This window comes from Anomalospiza imberbis, chromosome 1, assembly GCF_031753505.1.
Source record: "Anomalospiza imberbis isolate Cuckoo-Finch-1a 21T00152 chromosome 1, ASM3175350v1, whole genome shotgun sequence".
NCBI lineage: Eukaryota > Metazoa > Chordata > Aves > Passeriformes > Viduidae > Anomalospiza > Anomalospiza imberbis.
Genome location: NC_089681.1, coordinates 25,453,508 through 25,477,833, shown reverse-complemented (window position 1 = coordinate 25,477,833; position 24,326 = coordinate 25,453,508). Strand labels below are relative to the sequence as shown.

Below are 24,326 nucleotides of genomic sequence, written 5' to 3'. Positions count from 1 at the left end.
CGCTTTTAATTCCATTTAGTAGAAACTCTGTATGAACACAGACAAACAAAAAAGGTGTCCTCAAATATTCTAAAATAGAGCTTTCTGCCAAGGATATGCTCAGCCACTAGAGCTTTGTATGGAAATTAAATTTTCAGTTCAAAGTTTGGATTGTTTTCAACAGGAACTCAGTTCTCAGGAAACAGGTTATGTGACCTCATAAATCATTGGCGTGCAAATATTAAAATTTCTATCTTAAATGGTTCAAGTTTTACTTAAGTTTGTGGTCTAAAATCTGGACTTCAGCCATCTAAAATCAGCTGGAGGTACAGCAAAAGTTAGTTAGCACATTGAGATAGCATAATAAATGATGTTCATCACCAATGACACACAAGATGTGAGGCAGCTCATAGCTCGAGCTGACTCCCTGCTCATGCAAACAGGTGCTCAGAAATTATTGGTGTGGTTTGAAATGGCCATTGACATACATCCCAGGCAAGACTTGGGTTTCCTCTCCTAGTGCAGCATAAAACTTTGTCACCATTCTGCCACTGCAGCCACTGAATCCCTTGACCAGTCACTGAGTAGTAGCAGCATTTATTATTATCTTCTAAGGGATGCGCTAGTTGGAAAATTCATATACAGAAAAGAAATCTGGAATTGAAGACCTACACAGTGGGACCCACCAGCACACAGTGTGTCTACAGTGGCTGAGTCAGTTTCCAATGACTCAGACCAGCATGATTTCTGTGTACTTTATTGCCCTCTGTAGTTTGAAAGAGCTGTCAGCACAGCTTTTTTGAACTGAGTTTTCTCCAGCCTTCCAGTCCTTTGCAATCTGAAAGTGAAACCATCATCATCTGTGGCAGAAAACATTCCAGTGTGTTTGCAGGGTCAAGAAGCTTTGAATTCCTTTCACTGTTCTGGGGTCAGATCCCTCCTGCCAAACCAACTAAACTGCACCTGGGAAGACAGGAAGCCCTTGGCAGTGTAGGAACCATGCATGCTCCATTGCTTGATGGGAAGGTGCTAAGCTAAAAATGCAGAGTTAGATTTCTTCAGGAACATCTTTCAGCAGGGAAAAGACTGAGTTGCATTTGGAAGCAATTTACTTCAAAACAAACCCCACCTAACCAGAATATGAGCTACAGTCTTTCTGTTTCAGTACTGTTTCCTTGTGTTACATCTTACAGCAGGAAGGAAAGTGATGACCCCTGAGTGCACACTACTCCTGTAAATACTGAGGTACAGCTCTTCTTTTGGAGGCAAAAGCACAGCAGGCTTGCATGGAAAGAGATGACAGACAACACAGGAAAAGAGGGATGGGACAGTGCAAATTTTCTCCTTTTCAGACTCTGTAAAAGTCTGATTCTTTGCTGTGGAGGGACTTTCTTCCCTCCTTTGCAACTCTTTTATGAAAGATACCTAACGATCTATCTGTGATAGCAAGGGACCAGACTAGGTGAACTAGCAAAATGCATTTGAGCAGTAGTGATCAAAACTGATTTATTTAAGACGGTTTTCATGCAGTATTTACATACACAAAATATATACATTAATTTTAGGATGAAAACAAGGCAGTTATTCAGTGGAGCTAAAAAGTTCTTGAATAGCCTTCCAAGTCCTTTGAGGGGAAAAAACCCCAACTGTTTTTTACATGTTACTTGTAAAAACATGGAGAGGGGGGCGTGTGGTGTGCAACAGAAGATGCTGGATTCAATGACCAACACAGCATGTCTAATTATCTACTTCTATGAAATCATTAATTTTTCTGCTTTGCTCAAAAAACCCCAAAGCTAAGCAAAGTCCGTGCAGCCTTATCATTACTTGAAAATTTCTTGAATAGTCTACAAATAGGAGCCAGTAAAGTAAAAGAGAAGATTACAGGAGCTGAGAGTAACACAGGACTTGAAATTTAGTTACTGATAGTGCATTTATGGTAATTATGTAAATCACTGCAATCTTGAGGGTTGATACCCATTATAAACCAGAATGCCTAGACTTTTTTACTTGCATATTTGACTAATAGAACAGTAGCATTTATGTAAATTTTATCTCAAAACAATTTGTCGGGGAAGAAAGTTAGATAAGCATTTTTTGACAATAGTGTTCCACAACTAACATTATATTTGAGCAAAAATGAAGTCTTAAATTGCTATTCTGTTTTCACAAAAACTGTGTTAAATTGGCTGTCACCCATTTTTCCATGAGGTTAGAATTTATCAACATTTTTCACAGAATATAGTCTTGTTGTCTTTGAAATCACACTTCTTACAAATGCACCTTTCACAGAATTAATGCAATGAATAGCTGCTGCACAAGAAAAACGGGTATTGCTCAGTTTATCTTGAGTATTATTTCATGCACTGACTTGGAAAACAGTTCATTTGTTCCTTTAGATTTATCACTTTTTTATGTCAATCAAAAATCATAGCATCATTAAGGTTTAGAATCATTCAAGTTAGAAAAAATCCTTAAATTCATCAAGTCCAACAGTTAACCTCCTGACACTGCCAAATCCACCACTCAACCATGTCCCCAAGTTCCACATCTACACATCTTTTAAATACCTCCAAGGATGATGACTCCACCACTTCCCTGAGAAGCCTGTTCCAGTCTGTAGCTGAACTGACTGTCTCTCAACAGAAGAGGGAAATGATGGTGATAATGCTAAATGTATCACCAGTTCCACCCTGCTACAAGGCAGAGAGGACTCAAGGAATAAAAGCTATTTTAGCTGGGAACATTATTAAATTATGCTTTGAAATTTTTATTTTTGTTTAAGACTGTGACTATTAGTGCAAGTCAAATCAAACTAAGATAAATTCAAAAAGCTGCAAGCAATTAATTCTGAGGAGTCATACAAGGATATTCCAGACATTCATGCCTTTCCTCTTCTAGCTTCTTAATGAAAACTCTTGGGAACTTCTTTGATCTTTTTTTGTGGAAGTTTAATACCTAGTGGGTCAGAAAGACACAATGCTCAAATTTTTGCCAGCAGCAGAGAAGATATGTTTAGTCAAAAATAAAGACAAAATGAAACAACCCCCCCCCTTAATTTAATACTCATACCTCTAAATAGAAATTACTTCCAGCAGAAAAATAAACATTTAATTAGCCATTCTCCTCTTGATACCTATCAAAACCACCAGAGGCTTTGATGTTTTCTGTGCATTGTTTCAACCTTCTCCCTGGAGCAATGGTGTTACACATTTCCCTGCTACCTGCTAATATCAAACACAGCCAAAATAGTTTCTTGTCTCTTAGCTATGTGATGCACCTAATAGAACCTAAATAGGAGTTACTTTTTATCCATGCATGGATTTTCTAGCCCTGTTATTGGAACAACAGTGCATTACTCCTACAGTAATCCCAGGGAGTGATAGACTGTTCTGAGAGATGCTGTTACAAATGTGTGACAATCTTCTTTCTAATCAGCCATGGCTGCCTATTTTATTTCATTGCTGCTATGTCAGCACTGCAGATGGTTAGTAGAAATTGTCACTGTTCCAGTTCTCTAGGAAGAATTTAAACACATAATTTATGCAAAATGTAATACTTGGATAAACTTGCAAAACTTGTGCCATATTCAAAGTTGAATCTAATAACTGGGCACATTCTGCCTTTGATCACTTTTACAGTGAGGATGCTGTAAAGGTTACATTTGTGTGATGTCAATACATTGAGCATCTCTCAATATGGCTTCTAGTGAAATTGTAATTTTATTCTGATGCTGTTTTGATTTCTTCCTACAAGTCTGAACAATTAGATTTCAGAGATTTCATTTTAGTGAAGGTTTTCTTACTAATTTTATATTCTCAATTTAAAGTTGTAACCCAGGGCATTGTCCTTCCTAATTTGGGATCTAAACATATAGGGCAGGAGACATTCCATGATAAAGGGGAATTTAAATAGATTATTCCTTACTGAGTTCTACTCAGTGATAACTGCTTTTCAGTTGACTTGAGGGTATTTTCTGTAAAGATAAGCATACATATTTGTGTGAAATTATGTTTAATATGACATATAGATAGGAAACAGAAAATTGCTAAGTAATATGTCAGTAAGAAGTGTCCCACTCCTTCTCCATCTCAAGGAGCTGCTCTTCTGATGAATGGAGCAGCAGGGTCAAGGGGAGAGGGCTGAGGCTGGCACCAGAGACTGAGAGGATCAAGAGTTGCTGAACCTTGGAAACCCTGAGATGGGGACTGCACTAGGAGATTCCTAAACCCTGCCTCCTCTGCCTTTGTAAAAGGAGAACCTCTTCTGCACTTTTCAAGATAGCCTTTAGACACTTTTAAAGAACACAGTCACCTTTTCCACAGTGAAATAACTAATTATGTGCATTTTCAGTTTCATTAAACAACTCTTTGCTGCTCACAAAGGTCACAGTTGCCTCTTGATGAGGAAAATGTGGAAAATTACCCTCATTCATTCACATTCAGTGAAACTAACAATATGTTAACACAGGCTTATTTCATCTTGACTGCCCAAACTGTGGTGCAGTGTAATGTGTATGCTAACGAACAGTAATTTACAGCTAATGAAATTCAAGAAATGAGCCATTTTTCTAGTTTATGTACAGACACCATCCATGGGCCCCATTACTGATTGGTGGCATGATGCACTGGCAGTACATATGCTGGGCATGCCAGTTAAGCTGGTTCTACCATAATATAAACTTAATAAATTGATACAAAAATTTCGTACCATTGTGCCTCTCATAAAACAGAAAATAAGGTGCATTTCAAAGGGAACAGAGTGGTGAAACAATACCAAAGCATGGCTACTAATTCCTCAGTGCTGAGAGCTGGGCTTGAGGTTTAAAATTAATTGCAATGGACAATCTTTTCCTCTCCATGACTTAAATTACAATTATTCAGATCATTTATATATGCTGAATACCTTCTTCTGTGATCTTTGAAGAACTTTAGAAAGACAGGTAGTAGCTATTTTTCACTGGGCAGGAGCTGAAGCTGCCCAACATTGCTGTGAGCTCAGAATTTCTTGACTCATAAATTCTTCAAAGGAAACAGTAAATAATTTGTAATTATTTGCTCAACTATGTGCATTAAGAGAGTTAAGTAATTCCACATAGAATATTAGTAAGAACCAATATTTGGGTAAAATATACCTAAGGAAAGGGTCTTTGATCATTCTAGACTGCCAAAAATGATGTTAGCATCCGGGCTACCTTTCCCATTTTCAAAAATAGCTCTGTAAATATGGTGAGGTAACTCTAAGACATCTCTAAAGATCACACGGACCTTTTTCATAGGGAAGCATTTAAATTCAGAAGTTATGGGATATGAATTTAAAGAAAAAAAGACTAAATCCCAGTGCAATGCACAAACTTAGAGTAGTTCTAATGAAAAAAATCTTATTAGCTTTAAGATGCAGGAAAGCTTTTCTAGGTAATTTTTTTTCTCAAGGAGTTAGAAAGAAGAAGCCCCTCAGACAGCAGCAAGTATTACACAGCTAATGTTTATATGATCCCCATATCTGTGAGAGCCCACCTGAAGAGTTTTCAAAATGAAACACCACTGATGTGCATTTAGCATACCTGTAATGTAATGTAATTCAGCATACCTGTATCAGACTTACCATGAGTATCATCAGGAAGCATTATGGAGATATTTGTAACATTTACTTTCTGGATGCCCAGAATTTTAAAACACAATTCAAAAACTTAAAAGAAATGGTTAGTTCTGGGATGATTTCTTCACTTATTTCCAAGAGCAATGGCAAAAGCTGAAAAACAAATGAAACTTGGATCTCCACTTGGATCTCTCTTGGATTTCCACTGAAAGTTTTCAATTATATGTCCATGCTGCACAGATTCACACATGTTGTTCTAACATGCCAGAAAATCAAAATTTTTGGAAATGAAATGATCTGTCATGTTCAATGAAGTTTTAAATCAATTACAATGGAGACAGTTTTGAAAAATAAAATAACAGCTTTTGTATTGCACAAAAAGATTAAGTAATCATAGAAAGGTTCCCATAAACATTATTATAGACTGGTCCCTCAGGTAGACAGACAGTCTCTCATGAACATCTATTTTAAAATTGTATAAATGAAAAATTATTTGTTGGAAAGTGACTCACAGCTGATTAGTCTGAAGACAGAATAAGTAAATGTAGAAGACCATGAAGCTTCTGGCTACATAAGTAACTTCTGATGATTCATGGGTGGTTTAACACCTGAGATTTCTGTAGCAGAAGTCTTCCAACAAGAACTAACTTAATAAGAGATATTGTGAAAAGATTGCTCTCATCTGAGAGCAAAATGCTTTTAAAGCTGTTTTCTGACTATCTTTCATATTACATTCCAATTTCTAAACATCTTCTCTTTTTGTTCTGATTGCAAACACATATATGGAAAAATTCTAAGAGAAGTCTAAAAATCAGAAAGGCATTTCAGCTGTAATTCATATTGGAAAGAACATGGAATACCTTAAGAATACTCATATGCATTGCCAAAAATACTCGAATGGGTTCTCAGATAGTGTAGGAGGCAACACCATCGAAGTGACAGGTCTTCTTTAAAGCTTGGAGGTGGGGACCATCATCTCTTTTCAGGTGTGGTGACTAAAGAAATCTCTCATTGAAGGCACCTCATCTTTTATGAAACTGTTTTCGATTGAATTGTGCCCAAAGGTTTTCAAGATCAGCTGAGTGAGGAGCCAACACATTCATTCAGAGCTTAAGAGATGTAAATCTATTTTCTATCTCTGTTCCTGATGTGACCTCAACACAGTAAGCAGAGGTTCTAGGGGTCTGTGCTATCCTCTCTGTTACATTTATTAATGAGAAAAAAAGAAAGAGGGTGTTTAAATTGTTGTAAAGGTGGCCCTCCTCACAAAGCATTACCTACATATTACTGTAGAAATGCCAAATCACAGAATCACATAATGGGCATGATTGGAAGGGAACACAGTGGGGTTTTGCAGATTTGGGCTTGCCAGAAACATCAAATTTGACCCGAATCATGGAAATATGATTTATTGGGCCAGAGAGACAACAGGCATAAAAATTGATTTCTGAAATTATCTGCACAAAAAAAAAAGCATACATATTTTTTGATACATACAATAAATTGGAAATGTAATTATTCAAAGAACCACTACAAATTGCTAAGTATAGGTGCAGACTTTCATAATAACCAAACTCTAGTTTAAATTACATTTAGATGCATTTAATGAAATTGTGACATATACAGATATATGGTTTCAAAAATAATTAAAGAAATTAAAGGAATAAAAATCAGTCAAAGAGTGTTAAATTCAGAAGGCAACATCTCTTGCACAGTCCTTCAGCCAACTGTTGGTGGGACCTTTCAGGGGAGTATCTTAAGCATGTGCCCTGCTCAAAGACCATTCCCATAATCAACATCTGAGACAGGCCAGAAGGTTTGAGAAACATCTTTTCACAAGAGTGGATCTGAATCAAAACTTTGAATTCAGTTCTGCAGCTGTCAATCTTATTTTGGTTTTTCCACACTTCAGAAGTAATGTGGTGCTGCCATCAGCTGGAGTTAAGGATGTAAAGAAAAGGGTCTTTTTGAGTAGAAACTGTGTTGTGTCATTGTGTACTTGAGCCTCTCATTTTGAGTGGGAGTTGTGTCTACACCTGGAAATTCAGAGGTCTTTTTGTTCATCAATAAAGGGTACTTGCATGGTTTACATTTATAAACATGGAAACATACAACATGCTTCCTTCATTCCTTCCTGAATGAAGTCTGAACCTTCCCTCGTTTATTTCTAACTTCGCAAGCAAAGCCTGACCTTTTGGGGGTTTTTTTTGTGTAATTCTTAGGACTATCAGGAAGCTTCCAATTTGGAGCAGTTTGTGACTCGCTTTCTTTTGAAGGAGACACTGAACCAGCTGCAGTCCCTCCAGAGCTCCCTGGAGTGTGCCATGGAAACCACGGAGGAGCAGACCCGGCAGGAGAGGTGAGCAAACCCCTCTTCAGCTGCAGGGAAGGGGGTGAGGAGTGAGAACCTCCACAACTGCTTTACATTTCACCCGGAAATCTGATACAGGCAATAATAGGAGAAATAAGGATACACTTTTTACTCCCTATAGGAACCCACTAATAGGAGTTTTCCTGAAATTGAATGCATCTGATCCTGTGGTGGATTGCCTGTAGGACAATAATTTTGGTACATGCTAGGTTCTGCTGACTTCTTTTTAAATCCCTGGACAGTTTACTATCAAATGTAGAAACTGCAATATAAAGAGCTCTGAAATTACTAAGATGACTGACTGTTTTGGGGTTTTTTCCAGCTTTATAATTTTTTTTCCATGCACAATGATCTTCATGTTAAAAGAAGAAATAGCCAGGCTTTGCTTGTCACAGCTTGTCCCTAGAATATATGGCCATATTCTTGGTTAACATCTAGCTCTATATACTCTCAATCACCTGCATAGCCTTTATCCATCCAAGGGTTTTAGCTCAATTTAGTACAATGATCTCTGTGATGAGGGTTTGAAAAGTTACTTGGTTATATGGAATTTTTTCCTCCGTATGCTATTGTTAACGACAATAGGGAAAGCAAATTACAAACTGTTGTATTTTATGGACAAAAAAGATCTTAAGACCTTTCTGTTGGACATGTAATTTTCTTTTTCTTTTAGAAATGTCATTTTCTTGTTTGTTTTGCTGTTGAGTTTGAGATCCCTGAAGTACAGGAGGAATACCTGGTTTTGTGCCAGTATCTTGACTGTAGGAATCAATCAGGTTTTGAAAGCCTGAGGGTGCGCTGAGGGTGCACGGTATCTGTGCACCTCTATTCATGCCAGTTCCTCTGCAGTGATTCTACAAAACTCCTGTGAATGAAGAAACTGTGAATGATTACTTAGGTCAGGTCAGAACCACATCATGCACAGATACTGACCTTGAGATTTGTCTCCCTCAAAGATTTTGGTTTATGCCGGCTTAACCCTCTTCTTTTTTTTTTTTTTTTTTTTTCTTTTAACTTCTTTAATGACTTAATCGAAACTAATGAGTAAAAGTGAAAATCCAAAAAATAATTCAGTCCTCTCAATAGGTATTTATTTTTATTTAATTCAAAAGGGAACATAGAAGTGCGCTTTTTGAGAACAGAGAGAGAAGAGCTCTCCCACATATTTTTGCTTAAGAAGTCTCCTGTGTTTCTGTGCAGAAAAGATCCAACAAAACCAGAAGTGCTCTCAGTTCAGTGGCCAGGAAAACGCTTAGCCCGAAGGCTTCAGAGGAACAACAGCCTGTCATCAAATAACCCTTATTCTAGCACAGGTATGGCATCTCACATTTTAAACACATATACATATATACAGAAAAATATACACAAATCTTCCTCTCAAAAATTTAGTTTAGACATATAACTAAGATACTTTACTGACAGAAGACAATTTCAATTTAATATAGAAGATATTAACTGAAAACTGAGGAAAATTAATGCTTATCCACAGATCTGAAATTATAAAAGATAAAAACTTAACTGTGGGCCAAACTGTGTGTTTTGGACTGATTCAACATTTTTTAGGTAATCTGTATTGCCTGCAAATATGAATGGAAAGGTGAAGGCTATTACTTGTATACAACCAAGTTCTCTGCCATGACTCACATCTTAGCTGAGGGGAATAGATAATAGAAAGGGAAAAATACAAAAGCTGAAAGAAAATAATATTTCATTTAAGATCATGCAAAAAAGAAAAAAACAAAACAAAACTCTGCAGCAGCATTTCTGCTTGGAAAATGAGAGTACTTTGGCAAATGGGATTCTTTGGAAGCAGTGACACTAAGCATGAGGCTGCGGTGAAGCCATCACCATGCTTAATTACATGTCACAGAATCAAGGTGTGAAGATAACTGAAACAATAAAATATCTAGTGGGTCCAGCCCACTTCTTGACCATCTGCTGACCTCTTCCTTTTAAAGCTTCTGCTGAGAACCTTTCTGTCACTCGTATTCATGACTCACTCCCTGCCACTCACCAAATGATGCTGTTCTTTAAGAGCAGTGATGCAGGATGAAGTTTGGTCTCTTGTGAATTGGTGCTCTTAACCAGGAAGGTCACAGAGCTAGAAGAAACCCAAACAAATGCAAGCTCTACCAAATCCACTTACTCTATTGGTGTAATCTTAAAGAGATTTTTTCCTCCACAGCTCTACTAATAGCTGACAGCTGTCTACTTTCCTCCACAAAGTTTGTGTTTGTCTTGGCACTTGGTCTTCCTGCTTACTGCCAGCTGCCCACATGCACAGTAGCACTGTGGTGTGTATATGCACCCAAGGCTCAGGCCAACATTTCTTCAGCCTATGCACCTGTTCAGGCAAAGCCACACCCTGCCTCCTCTACCAACCACAGCTGTGGTATGTTCTCAGCATTAGAATTTAATTGTTTGGTCAAAATATATGCAAGTGCCACACGAACTCTCAGCTGGGAAATTAGAAGGTTAATGAATGTGCATAACAAGAGCATTTGTTGAAAAATTTTCAATTTCTGATAAACAACCTTCCTTGTCTCCTTAAAGCACTCACTTATGTACACATCTACATGGTGATTTCAGAAATTTCTTTAATAATGCAAATATTTTTTCCTTGAGTATTGTCCTTTACATTTGGCAGACAATTTTCAGGAGACTTTAGCAAGGCAAAACTTTCCAGAGATATTAGAGGGACTCACAGAATCACAGAATATCCTGAATTGGAAGGGACTCATAAGGATCATCAGAGTCCAACTTCTGGCCCTGTATAGTGCCGTCCCCAAGAATCACACCATGTGCCTTGAGAGCATTGTCCAAATGCTTCTTGAACTCTTGGTGCTGTGACCACTTCCCTGGGGAGCCTGTTCCAGTGCCCGTTCCAGTGCCCAACCACCCTCTGATATCCAACTGAATTCTCCCCTGACAAAGCTTGATGCTGTTCGCTTGGGTCCTGTCACTTGTCACTCTCACCAGAGAGGAAAGATGGGTACCCATCTCTCCTCTTCCCCTCACAAGGCAGTTGCAGACTGCAATGAGGTCTTCCTTCAGTCTCCTCTTCTCCAGACTGAATGAGCTAAGTGACCTCAGCTGCTCCTTGTATGGCTTCCCCTCAAGACCCTTCAGCACCTTCTTAGCCCTGATGCTTGTGCCTGTCTAGAACTGTATTGTCTAGCTCCACCCTTGCTTTGTGACATCAGATTGTTTTGGATGGGGCACTGAGCAATCTGATCTAGTGGAAGGTTCCCTGCTCGTGGCAGGGGAGATGAAATTCGATGATCTTTCTAGACCCTTCTAACACAAACCATTCTATGAATCTATGATCAGGTCACTACACAGACAGGAATATACCTGCAGTGGAGATGGAGAACTTTCTTCCGTTCCCAGCATGATTTCAAAAGCACTGTCATTAATCTAGAATGTAGTTTTCATTCTGTATTGGATTTCTATTGTATCTTAAACAGAAAATCATTCATAGAGTCAAATCATGTTTTCCTTTAGTTTCACCTAAATGAATATTGAACTAGTTGCAGCACAATCTTTGAAAAGCCAAAAAATTTGCAGGGTAATTTTTTTTTTATAAAATACAGGAATACACTATATACCAACAACTTAGCAACATTTTGTAAATGTTTCTCTTCTATGTTTTTCAAAGGTTGGATTGAGGAAGACAGCCAATGGGTGGTCCAGATAAACAGACTCCAGAAGCTAATTGATAGACTGGAAAAGAAGGTGTGCAGGCTTTTTCACCTGTTTCTTCTTTCACTTTCAGTAAAGCAAACCTTAAACGACAAATGTTTTCAATGCCCCATTTGCAACATTACCTAAGAGAGCTAACACTCGTTAAATGCCTACATTTTTCTTCCACTTTCCTCTTTCCTATTCATGACATTGTTTTTCCATGCTTCCCTTTCCCCCTCCCATCACCACAGATTGAATTTTTCATAAAGACGTGAAAAATTGTATTATTCTATGACTGGAGGATGCCAATGTATTCAGTAGTGCTTGTATGGGGGAGCATGCTACAACCTTCCCCTTTTAAGATCTGATATTATCTTCTTCCTCTCTAAATTTTCCCATGAAAGCTTGACAGGAAGTTTTGTTTCCTCCTTTCCCATCAGAGAATACTCATTTATAAAAATTAAACCACTTTCCTTGTCAATACAGTTCAACCAAAGTCTGATGCAAATCTTTTTGGGAGCTGGCTGCAGCAGCCCCCAGACTCCAGAAACCACCTGTGATTCCCACACCAAAGCAGAGCCCTCGAGGAGTCTGACAAATCACCCATCTGATCAACAATGCTAGGGCTTCCCAGTGCTTGTAAAATCCTGAGCCACATCTGTCAGTACAGAAAAAATCTATTCTTCTTCATTATTATTCTGGTGTTCAAAAGTTGTCTTATAATCTGTGTGTGATGATTTTTTTTTTTTTTTGAGAAGAAAGAAGAGCAGAGGAAAAGTAAGGTTATAAATTCCTGAGTTGTTCTCAGCATTAAATTTCCCTGTTTAAGGACAGACAGACAATTTCAGATATGCAGTAGGGGAGTGGCTGAATTCAGTGGATTTTGAGACCCAGGGTGTTTCTTCCTCCTTGTCCACTCGAGGTGAGGTTTTGGGTTGAAGTGGTCCCAGACCCAGGAGTGGCTCCAGTCCCAGTGCAGCTGATGCTGTTCCTCCCCACAGGTCAGTGCTCACCAGCAGTGAAGCTTTGCTTGTACTGCAAAGACATGGGCATGGGTCTCTTCACCAGCCCACACACAGGCAGCACTCACAGGGACATGAAACAGCATGATCTTGTTCTTTCTTTCTAGCTGATTGGGATATTCCCCCATGATTATTGTCATCTAGTATTTGTGGCTGGACCCATACCCCTTACCCAGACACTGGCTCAGACCTTGGGTCAAGGCAGAAAAATGTCTCCTGCTACTCAACCGCTAGTCCAGCTTGAGTTCAGTAGCAAGTTACACACACAGAAAATAGTTAAATAAGGAATTTAACAAAAAAATTCCAATAAATGGTGGTGACTTGGCATAGGGCTCAGCAAGAGAAGTGTAATGACCTTTCTCTGCTGTTCCTCCCTCCCAAATGAAAAAAAATGCCCCTAATTACCTTTCCTCTTTGGTCCCAGTTTGGTATTTCTGTTATCTCAGCCTTAATACTGATTAGCTGCATATGGCCACCCCCAGCACTGCTGGCCTTGCTCCAAAAGGAGCCCAGTATTCCCTTTGGTTATCCCTGAAGTCTGACAGTGTCTCTCACATCACTTCTCCTTAACCAGCTGTGAAATTTGGCCATTCCTTGTGGCACTGTCCATGACTTCTGTCAGCTTCTCACTCTGCTCCTTGCCGTGCTCCGCAGCTCCTCGTGTTTTGCTCAGTGCAGTAAGCTGTGGCCAGGGAATACCCCTGAGCCTCTGTCCAAGCGCTTCCTCCCGGAGGTCATTTCTGCATGGGAAAGGCAATTACACAACAGTTGCCACATTAATGACATTTAAGTAGCAACTTGATCTTTTTCTGAATAGATATAAATTGGATTTTGAAATGTCAAAGCCCACCCTGAAAGGTAAGTCTGGTTTTTCTCCCCACTTGGCTTTGGAAACAGCAGCTCACTGCCTTGCCATAGTTGCCACCTGACATGGACTGATGCCAAGAGAAAACATTTAAAAGAATGTTACTTTAAAAAGAAACAAACCTGGTATTCAGCAATAATGCAGTGCAAATGTTACAGCAAGTAGCCAAACATTTTGTGGTAAATGAACTTACAACAATGATGCTATGAATTGATCAAATTTATTATAAACAAATGACAGAAAACCTGAGTCTGAAAAGGGGCTCTGTGCCAAATGGAAACAGTGGAAGGGCATAGACCTCCCATAATTACCTCCTTGTCAATATAAAACTTGATTAATAAAACATAGCAATTACAGAAGTCTAATTTTTCCAGTAGACAACCTATCTATATTCACTTTTGTTTAAATTTGCATCTGCTTGAATTTGTATCTCACAGCCATATCTGACTGTGAGAGGCATTAAATACCAGCTTGCCTTTACTAAAACCCCTTTTTTGACTTTGCCCCAAAACAGATGAGAAAGGACTGCACATTCATGCTAAAAGGCAGTTTCAGAAGCCACCACTTCTCAGCTGAGGTAGTATAGGATTGCAGAGGCATTTTAAAGCCTCTGAGCTGCATCCATTTTTATTTCCAGGCTTTGTTTACATATACTGGCAAAGAAAACAATTATTTTCTTGCTATGTTTAGAGAAACTTTGCAGTACTTCTTGGAGTCATTCCTTTCCTCTCTTTTTCCATGTTTCCAGGAAAAAAAAGACAGTGAAAGTGAACTTTCACTTCAGGAATACACATTTTTCCCTCAGTTTTTTTTTATCCAAAGTGTCTGCACTGACAGCAAAGCTGGCTGTCTTTCCCTTCCCACACACATTTTATGACTTTAACTACACAGCAGCTTCTGAATACTTCATTCCTGCCTTGCTCTGCCACCTGCTGCTGGTGGAGGCCCTCTGCTCATTTGAATTCTACCTGCACATCTCTTGTTGGCTTTTCAGTGAGTACAGCATCTGTGCTGGCAGAACAGCTGCTACCTGAGGTTAATCAATCCTCACCCATGCTGGGAGTGGAAGATTTTTTTCTTTGTTGCACAAGAACTGTGTTCAGTGAGACGTGAAGCACCACTAACAGAGCATGTTTTTCTCCAGCTGCTTGTTGCAAATCAATCTGCTTTTTTTCTCTCAGGCATATGGGTATTTTTCAGAATATCATAATGGCACTGGGATAGGAGGTACTGCAAGTGCCTGGCAAGTAAAGAATGATTTTGTGTGTGCTGCTGGTTGGTGTTTGTGTGAATCACTGATTCCTGAAGTGCATATCCAGTTTGGGTACCAGGTGTACTCACAGACACATCTCTTTGCTGCCACCCAAACAATTCTCACAGGAAGGGCAGCAGTTCAGAAACCTGACTTGGACCATCATGCAGATCTCTTTCAATGCTAGAAAACAGCCTCTTGCAACCACAGATTCCCTGCAGGGAAGTTTCTTCTGTGTAAAGTTTTATGATTGCACAATAGTAGCTTATAGTTCCTTTCAAATTGCCATTCTTGCTCATCTCCACAGTCCATGAGACAATTTGAGAGGATGTCTGCCTTTTCTCAATTAAATCCAACGTACATTTGGGAACAAGCAGATTTGTTAAAATGAAAAATCACCTGCAAAGCACTATAAATAAAACTTTAAAAGACAGCCTGGGCTGGAATTAACCACTGAGGCATCCAAGATCTTGTAAAACTTGTGTTTGACTTAGAACTAATAAAGAAGGGGTTTAACTTCTTGAGGTAGAACAGAATCTAATTATTGAATAGTTTGTTTAAAATGTAAGAGTGGAATACAGCTGTAGTATTGACTGTTCTTGCAATTTCTATTTTGTTTTCAATTGCCTCCAAGGACCTAAAGCTTGAACCTCTTGAAGAGGAAGTTTTGGAAGAAAATGCAAGATCTGTAAGTACTGTTTAAGATAATGATTATGACATTTTATTTTAAACATCAGGCATTGAGACCACATCTGGTCTCTTTCGTTAAAAAATAATTTAAAAATCTTTATCCTCACTTTTTCCAGTGATAAGAATCCATTTTAGTTAGCAGAATATACTGTGCAAAAGGCAACAGAACAAAATTTAGAATATGTGGGTAAAACCTTTATATTAACTTTTTGCATTGTTTTTAAAGGATAGAGTGAGCCAAAACCTTAGGACACAAAAGGAGAAAAATGTGTCATTAATAAGATTTATCAAATTTGGTAGCAGTGTTAATGGGGTGGTAGCTTCTCTGCTCCAAATGCCGCAAGCATGCTTTAACCATTGTTGTACAGCCTCCCTCCCTCCCAAAACTGCTATAGGAAATCCTGTGAACAAAAATGGAAGAGCATCACGTGCTCATTATAATCTATAAAATCAAAATAGTCACCAGAAATAAACTTACTGTTTAACAAGTTTATGTCCCAAGATTGATATACTAGCATTCCTAAATTCATGAACCTTACATTCATTCATTTGAACCTAACAAAATGCAAATCAAATACACATGAAAAAATTATTTAATCACAGTAGTTGCATTAGATTTTTTTAAATGAGATTATGCAGTATTGCTACACAGACTGCTTATAATCCATGATATAACAGTATTCATAATCAAGGCAGAAACAAAAAACCTGTACAAGAAATTAAGTTGTACTCATTAAGAAGCACATAGCGTTGCTTTAAATATTTCATTAGTAAAGTTGGCAAGCTTCAATAGATTAATCAATAAATAAACTACTTGAAAGAGCTAAATGATAATTATATTAATTCAGGATAAATAGGTCTTCTGCACTGCTGACTGTTTCCATAGTCCTGTTTATAAAGACTGTTCATTTTCCTGCAGAATTACAGATTGAAAACCCCCTCTCTATTCATCACTTAATGTGAGCTATCTTGGGCATCTCAGTCAGGTGAGGGTCAGGCCTCCAAAAGGTAAAAACTATGAAAGCACTTTAATAAAAGCAACAATGCACCCAGTCCAGGTTGTGGGGATATGCTCTTATCCCAAACCTCACACCTGCTGGCATACAGATTCATCCAAGGAAACACACTGACTTTATTACTGAACATCTCAAAGACCAACCTTTGCTTTGCCCTCTTCTGAAAAGACTCTCTCCTCCAGAGTTAGGACAACGGTCTGAAGTGGACACTCATGCCTAGACACAAAAGCCATGCTGGAGCATTTCTACTTCTTCACTCCAGATGAATAAAACAGGGACTGCAAACTTAAAGGGAACTTTTGTGGGTTTTCTTTTATGATTGTGGTTTTATTGTTTCATGATAGACTTTTCTGAGTCTAAAGTACAAGGAATTCAGAGGAAGCTGTGGCAGTAATATTGTCATGGTTTTGTATCAGCACATAATGGTCATTCAGCACCAGATGTCTGTGATAGAAGAAAAAGTGGAGGAATTCCGTCTTGCTCTGAAGCAGTACCTGGAATCTGCTTCTGCTCAAGGTGGCTGCTTGCAGTAAGTACAGGGTTATTGTCCTTGGGCTGAAGGAAGACATGTAGTCTTTCTTCTTTAATAACTGGGATTATTTATGAAGACAGAACCTGAGGCACCTTTCTTAGTGGGTTATGTGTGTGTATAAGACAGAGCTTTTTAAAGACACCTAGAACTAGAAAGAGATGTGACAATGTGCAGATTTTAGGTACTATGACAAAATGATTGTACATCCCAAAGATGCTAAACAAACTTTTCAGGCTTGTTAGCTCTGCGGGTCTTCATGACTTCTGGAAGCTTCTAGGCTGACATTCTTTATTGGAAAACTCACTTGCCATCCTTCATTTATGCTCACCTGGAAAAGCATCAACTTATCAACTTCTTTGCCAGTTCTCTAGTTGGAAGCTTTCAGAATCTTCCCTTTAGGCTATCACTGTAAAATTTTAGTTCATAATAAAGAATTTGAAAAATTAAAAAGCAAAATTTTCAATGAAACTATATTTCTGATTTGCTTCTTTTAGAATTAATAAAACATTAGAGCTGGGTTAAGAATAAGTTTTAGTGGCTTACCACTGTACTTAATTTCTGAATTTAACATAGTGGAGTATGTACTATCATACATACTACAGACCATTATGAAAAAGATATTTTTGTAATGTGTACACGATACAGAATCTTCCCATCTAGTCAAGTGCTTCAAAGACTGCCTATCACATCCCTCATTTATGAGTCTTGTTGCTATGAGATTATCACATTTAGGATTTTATCAGTAGTGTTCACATAGACCAGAAAAATTAAGCTGGAAGGAGTTTGATCTTTCTGCCGTGGTACACTTGTAAAGGCAGACTTATGAGAAAAATAAAATTCTCTTGTTGGCGAAGAGATGGAAAAAAACCCCAATGAGACATGCTCCTGGCCTCCTCCCAGAAATGAACATACAGCAAAACACTGTAGTGACTGCAGACTTGTCAGGGAAGAGAGATGACTTCAGAATGCAAGTTAACAAATGGTGGCAGAAAGTTCCTTTCTTTCCCAAGTTTACAGGCATTTGTTAAGTCTGTAATGCCACCTAACGGATGGGTTTTGCGGTAGCTATAATTGACAGCGACTTGTTTTTGCCAACAGCTTTTAATATTTTTGCCATTTTACCATGCACTTTCACATACAGCAGCAGAAAACCAATAAATCATAAAACACTTCTGACTATATTATGAAGCATAAGCTGAGACCAGTTTTCAAGCACAGCATTAGTGAGGTCAGCAATCTCACACTTGGGCACACAGAAAAATCTGTATGTATACTTTCTGTGCAATTTATTGAAACACCAATTTGAGTACCCAAGTGAATAAGTACCCTACACGCTATAAAGCTTTTATACTCAGGATAATAAGCAGGATGACCCTGTGTAGAGGATCAAGAGATATTCTGTGGGTCATTTTTCACTCCTGAGAAATTGTTACTTGAATAACTTAAGAACAAGTAACTAGTATGCAAAATATTATTTTAAAAGAGTATCTGCAGCAGGTATCAGCCTATATGGCTTTTTACTCCATAATACGTATATTTCATTTACTCCATTGGCTTTCAAAGCCAATAACCTAAATTATATGACACTTGGATGCATCTCTCATACAAAAGAATAACTTCTACTTATTAGATTATCATCCCTGAACAGCTGTTTGATTAATTTTCTGTTTAGTATTTGTTTAGATAAATTACACTATTGGAGCAATATGAAAAATGAGTTTTGTAAAAAATATTAATTAATAAAAATGAATATACAAGGGGTTTTATTTTTAAAAGCTCAGATAATTTGAAGTATATGATCACTATGATCACTCATTTGTTAAGTGTATTAATTAGGTTGGTATTGGGTTTGGTTTTTTGTTTTGTTCTGTGGGTTTTTTTTTCCAAAATCACTGCATTTGTACCTACTGATAAGCAGTTAGGAATAAAATGTATATGTCCAATAATGTTCTTTTGTTTCATTAAATTAGTTCTATTGTAAAATTCTTAGTATTTCCATACAGAAGTTTCCAAGTAATTTCCACTTCATTGTTTATGAGTTCTGGGAAAACAGCAATGCCTGGAATAGGTAAGTGTGGTTTGTTTTTTTTTTTTTCCTAAAGTTTGAAGGATAGAAATCAATTATGTAGAAAGACAGTACAAATTACTTTAAATAATGCTAATTGATCTTTTGCTAAATATATCACAATTAATACTTCAGAACAATGCTTTAGTTGCTAAAGACTTGAATATACCGAAACATAAATAAAATGCCAGAAAGACAATAGTGATTATTCAAAACAGAAAAAGTCCGAAAGTGAGTACATAAAGATATAGCATTAGGTGGATATTAGTTCATCAGAGACAGAAAACCAGGAAGACGGCAATATCACCAGTTTCATGATAAGGAAGAAACAAAAAGACACAATTATTGAAACAGAAGATGTGCCAGCCTGCAGCACACTTCAGGAGTTATGGGGAGCTCTCCCAAAACTTCCCAATCCACAGCACAGGAACCCATCTGACAGACTCCCAGAGAGTCTCTTTTGGGCCCCAAATAGAAATTATTAATCATCCTACCAGCTGAAATTTAGCCTCCGGCTGGCAGACAACTAAGGAATTGCATAGAGACAAAAGGATTTTCCTTATCTACATTTACTTAAAACACTCAAATACACCAACCCTATGATCCTAAATCTCTAGCAAGAACCTGTTCTTAGGGAGATGGAGAACAGGTTTATTGCTCTCCTCTCAAACAAAACCCCAGTTTTACTGGGTTTCCTATCACACAGACTCAGGAACACTGGTAACACATGTCAAAACTGTACTGGGTCACAACCAAGAGATGAGCATCAGACTGACAGCGAGCTGCACAGAAGAAAACCTGTGTTTAATGTAACATGCAGGCACTTCATAGCTTATCTAGTCTCCTCTCCCACTATCACTGTAAGTTTCGAATTACAGAATCTCTGTACAGCATTAATTGTGAAAATTCTTATGTTCACTTAAAAATTTGAGCCCATTTAAAAAACCTATTACATTTTTATTTTTTACAATTATTTAGCCACCTTCAAATGAGTTACAGCAAGACATTCCAAAGAAGTAAAGTGGATTTCTTGGAAACTCCAGAGCTCATCACAACAATGCTAGTCCCTGGTAAATATCAACTTTTCACATTATTTTTTTTTTTGTTATATGTTGAAGGTTCTATTAGTGTGTTCCATATGCAAGATCCCTGCATAATATCACCCTTATTCAGATCTTCTTTGAGAATATTCTTCTTCTCTAGAGTATAGAGGAGAAAAGGACTCCAAATGTTTTTATTTTAACCACATAAATACAAAATGCATCAGCAAGGAGAAGACCCACAGTGATTTATTTTACATAGTGTGAAGTAACACTGACATACACTATTTAAGAAAATATCTAGAATAAACAATACTATTTGTGAATGGTAAAATATATCCCATTTAAGATTTTCAAGGAAAAAAATGCTTTCTGATTGATTAAGACTTCAGTTTATTCCTACTTACATGGACTGAAGGGAGCCTTATTTACCAATAATTGATATTTACTAACCAACTTGTTGTACACACTTCTTGCTATGTTAAAAAAAAGCAAGTTGGTAAAGATTCCAAATTATTATTCTTAATAGAAACCAATGAGCATGTAACATTTTTCTCCTAGAAGTAAGAGTTAAAAGACACAGTGCAGGTGCAGGATGAAGCAAAGAAAGCATCAGTCCAATATTTACAGAGAGAGGACAATTTTTTTTTTTTTTTATTTTAGGGAACACAAATCTATTACAATGAAGCCCTAATTTCCTATGTGTCTGAGTACAGGCTAAATTTAATAAAACTCCACTTAGTAGAAAAATAAATGTAGTCCTGTACCTGGGGTTTGTCCTTAAAAGAAACCAGCCAAGACATCTTCAGATCTCATGAGCCTGATGTGGACACAAAATTATATGCCAGGGACTCCTGCAGAATCAGGAGATTGAAGTTAATGAACCAAGCATCTCTTGTATCTTACTGGGATATTGCTGGATTTAAGGAAAACTTGATTGCAGGAAACAATGAAGCCTTTTCCCAAAATTCTTTGTGTCCAAGAGACTGCACATGATCCAGCAGTGTTCCAGGGTAGTTTACTCACAGGTAAAGTACAATTAACATAAAATAAAATGTAAACATAATTTTTAAGTGCCTAAATATGGAAGCGTCTGAAATTGGATTCCAAGTACTCATTAAAGCATTTACTCTGCCTGATAAGAAGGATTTCAGTCTGCAGCACTCTGTCCTGGCAGACAGTTACCATAGAAACAGCATTTCTCACTGTGCACTCCTTGCTGGGGTTGCAATGGGAATTAATGCATTCAATGTACAATTTTATACATTACCTGTAATTTTATACATTAGCTGTGCGATGATTTGAACTCTATTTCATGGAAAGAGCTTCCCACAACTGATCAATACAAGTCATATTTGTGTTTGAAAGACAGAAAATTATCTTGAAGTAAAAAATGATGGCTGCAATCCCACCAGTACACCTTACAAAAGAATTTTAGACACCACAAAGTGGTATCACTGTAAAATCAGAAGGAAAAACCCCTAAACGTGTCTGCAATTAGAACACAGATATGCTCTATTCTAAAAACAAATTTACTGTAGCTGAGAAACTTCCAAACTTCTTTTACATATGTGGGTACATAAGAACTAAATCAATTGCAAATTGTAATCTGAATCTGATTCATTCAAAATTTACAACCCTTAAGTCTTTACCAATTAACTGAAATTAGTAAGGATACACTTATGTGGCTAAGAATGATTCAGGAGGACAAGTTTTCAAGACTGTTTGATCCAGTATTATCCCAAAGAAAATTAATTTACCATCACTTAAGAGGAACCACAAGCTACTATAATCACTCATGCACCTGTTAACTCACCAGTCTGCCAGAGTGGCATGAATCTCTTAGTTCACATTCAGTGAATTTCTCATTTTTACACAAGATCTGGACTTGAAGACTCTAGAGAACCTTTGGGCAAAGAAAACAAGATAAGGGGAAACCATTGAACACTTATAACACTATAACCCATGAAACAAATAGTTTAATTGGCATTTTTGGGGGCTGAAACATCCACTGATGTTTCAAAGACTGCTAGGCTCATAGCCTCAATTCAGGTAGGACTCTTGAGTATTTTCTCATCATGTTTCTTCATGAATAATAATTTTCATTAAAATAGCATTAATGGAAGCATTTATGGATACATACACAAGAAATAAGTTCTGCTAATGAATTTGTGTAGTGTGAAACCTATGTAGCCTAGAACACCCCTCTACTAAGGGCACTTGGCATCTCAGATACAGTCGCAATTCCTTTCTTACCTTCCCATCTCACTCCACAAATCTTGTGGTTCCTCTCTGCATAAGGTTCCATTTCAAAAGGCCAAAGGCTAGAGATTGTGGGGAAGAAACACAAACTGGTTTCACTCCAGCACTACCTATAATCTGGTGATTACAGAACTTTTTATGGGAATGACATTTTACAAGTCCATCAGTTCTCTTACTTTTGAGGACAAAAAATTATTAATTCCTAGAGTTGTGTAAAAAACTTATCAGATTTGAATAAAGTCACCAGGAAAGCAAGTCATTAAAGTTAACACAACCACCCAGGGAACACAGTGCTTGGCTTAAAAACAGACACACACAGCAGCAGAGGACTGAGGATTTATTTGGTGTGCTCTCCGGGCGCTTAATTCTATGCAGCTGCACCTATGACACATTAATGCTTCTTTGGATGTTATAAAAAAGAGATATAATTCTTGTGATAAAGCCACCTTCCCACCACTTACACTCAGCTCTCCCAGTATTCTGAGTACTTTTTCTCATCAGTAATAGCTGCATATATAAACAAACATTTAATTTGTTAAAAGGTTATAGGCATTTTATTTAGAATTTTAGAATTTTTACCAGAGGTTAAAAAAGAAATGCAATTTATGCTAAAAAATAAATAAACTCTGCTCTCTTGCAGCATCATGGTGGGTCCTCAATGACAACTAGAAGCTGTGGTTCCAAGTAATGTTAATGTTGTATTGTCTTTCATTACACTAACACTCATATTGCAGTGTACAGGTGAAATTATGATGTAATAACGTTTGTTATTATGGATGGCATCTTTTCCACTTTATCCATTCCAAAATCTGGAAAACTGTGCATTTATTACCTTTTCTTGTGACTAGTTCAGTGAAATAATGCATTCTAAAAACTGAAATAAGACAACTATGATAAACTATTTATTTCTGTGACAGTCCAGACTGTCACAGAAAAGTATGTCTTGAATGTTTGACTAAATATTTGTGAAAAGTTTTATTAATGCATTAATAAAAAAAATATTACTTAATGCCGCTGTGGTCTCCTTTTACAAAAGAAAGAAGTATGAACCTGAACACACATTTTCATACATGTCTGCGGAGAAGCTGTAAGTCATTAATGAAAAGAATAAGCATAGGGAAAACTCTTTGTGCTAATACAGAACTTCCCCCAGGATATTTTCTGCTCACAAGACACGGCAGCACTTAACAGACTCTTAGCCCTTACCCTCCCAAGAGGAAACATATCTGCCTTTCTCTTGTCACTACAGATCCCCAGACTGAACACTGCACAACCTCTATGTCCTGACCACTCAGAAAATATTTTCTTTAGCTCTCTGGCAAGTCACTGCAAAATCATTAGAGAAACTGCAGTTACAGCAGAAATAACCATAAACCTTGAGCTTGTTTGGAGGTTGGTTCTAGCAGGAGGCAGGGCTGCTGTATACCCTTGTTGATGAACAACACCATCTCCATGGGGAAGATCAGCCTCTTCAACCAGGGTGCAGCTTTGGTAGGGATGCACATGGAGCACTGAGGAGCAAGTGGACACCCACCAGACCAGCTTTGTCAGCTCAATCAACCTGGTCATCAGTGGGGTGCCAGAGGTTGCAGCCAGACTGCCCTCACATCCAGGGGTCTGGGGGTCCTGGTTGATTGACTGTGAGTCAGCAGTGTCCTGGCAGTCATAAGGACCAACCGTGTCCCGGGGTGCGTCAGGAACAGCACCACCAGCCAGGCAAGAGAGGGGACTGTCCCACTCTGCTCTGCACTGGAGCAGCCTCACCTCAAGTGCTGGGTGCAGTTTTGGACACAACAATATAAAAGAGATATAAAGCTATTTAAGAGTGTCCAAAGGAAGGCCATGAGGATCATGAAAGGCCTGCAGGGGAAGTATACAAGGAGTGGCTGATGTCACTTGGTTGGTTCAGCCTGGAGGAGACTGAGGGGAAACCACATTGCAGTTTGCAGC

The 24,326-nt window shown here is 37.9% G+C and overlaps 1 protein-coding gene across 1 annotated transcript in view; it reads left to right on the top strand.

Annotated features, from left to right (window-relative positions):
- NECAB1 (N-terminal EF-hand calcium binding protein 1) overlaps window positions 1–23,388 on the top strand; it is a 52,700-nt gene extending 29,312 nt beyond the window's left edge. The window contains exons 6-13 of the mRNA XM_068185273.1: window positions 7,800–7,936; window positions 9,149–9,261; window positions 11,607–11,683; window positions 15,406–15,459; window positions 16,894–17,006; window positions 19,000–19,077; window positions 20,053–20,144; window positions 23,017–23,388. Of these exons, the coding sequence (XP_068041374.1) occupies window positions 7,800–7,936; window positions 9,149–9,261; window positions 11,607–11,683; window positions 15,406–15,459; window positions 16,894–17,006; window positions 19,000–19,077; window positions 20,053–20,144; window positions 23,017–23,045 (693 nt within the window). The 3' untranslated portion in view covers window positions 23,046–23,388. The remainder of the gene's footprint in view (window positions 1–7,799; window positions 7,937–9,148; window positions 9,262–11,606; window positions 11,684–15,405; window positions 15,460–16,893; window positions 17,007–18,999; window positions 19,078–20,052; window positions 20,145–23,016) is intronic.
- The last annotated feature ends 938 nt before the right edge of the window (window positions 23,389–24,326 follow it).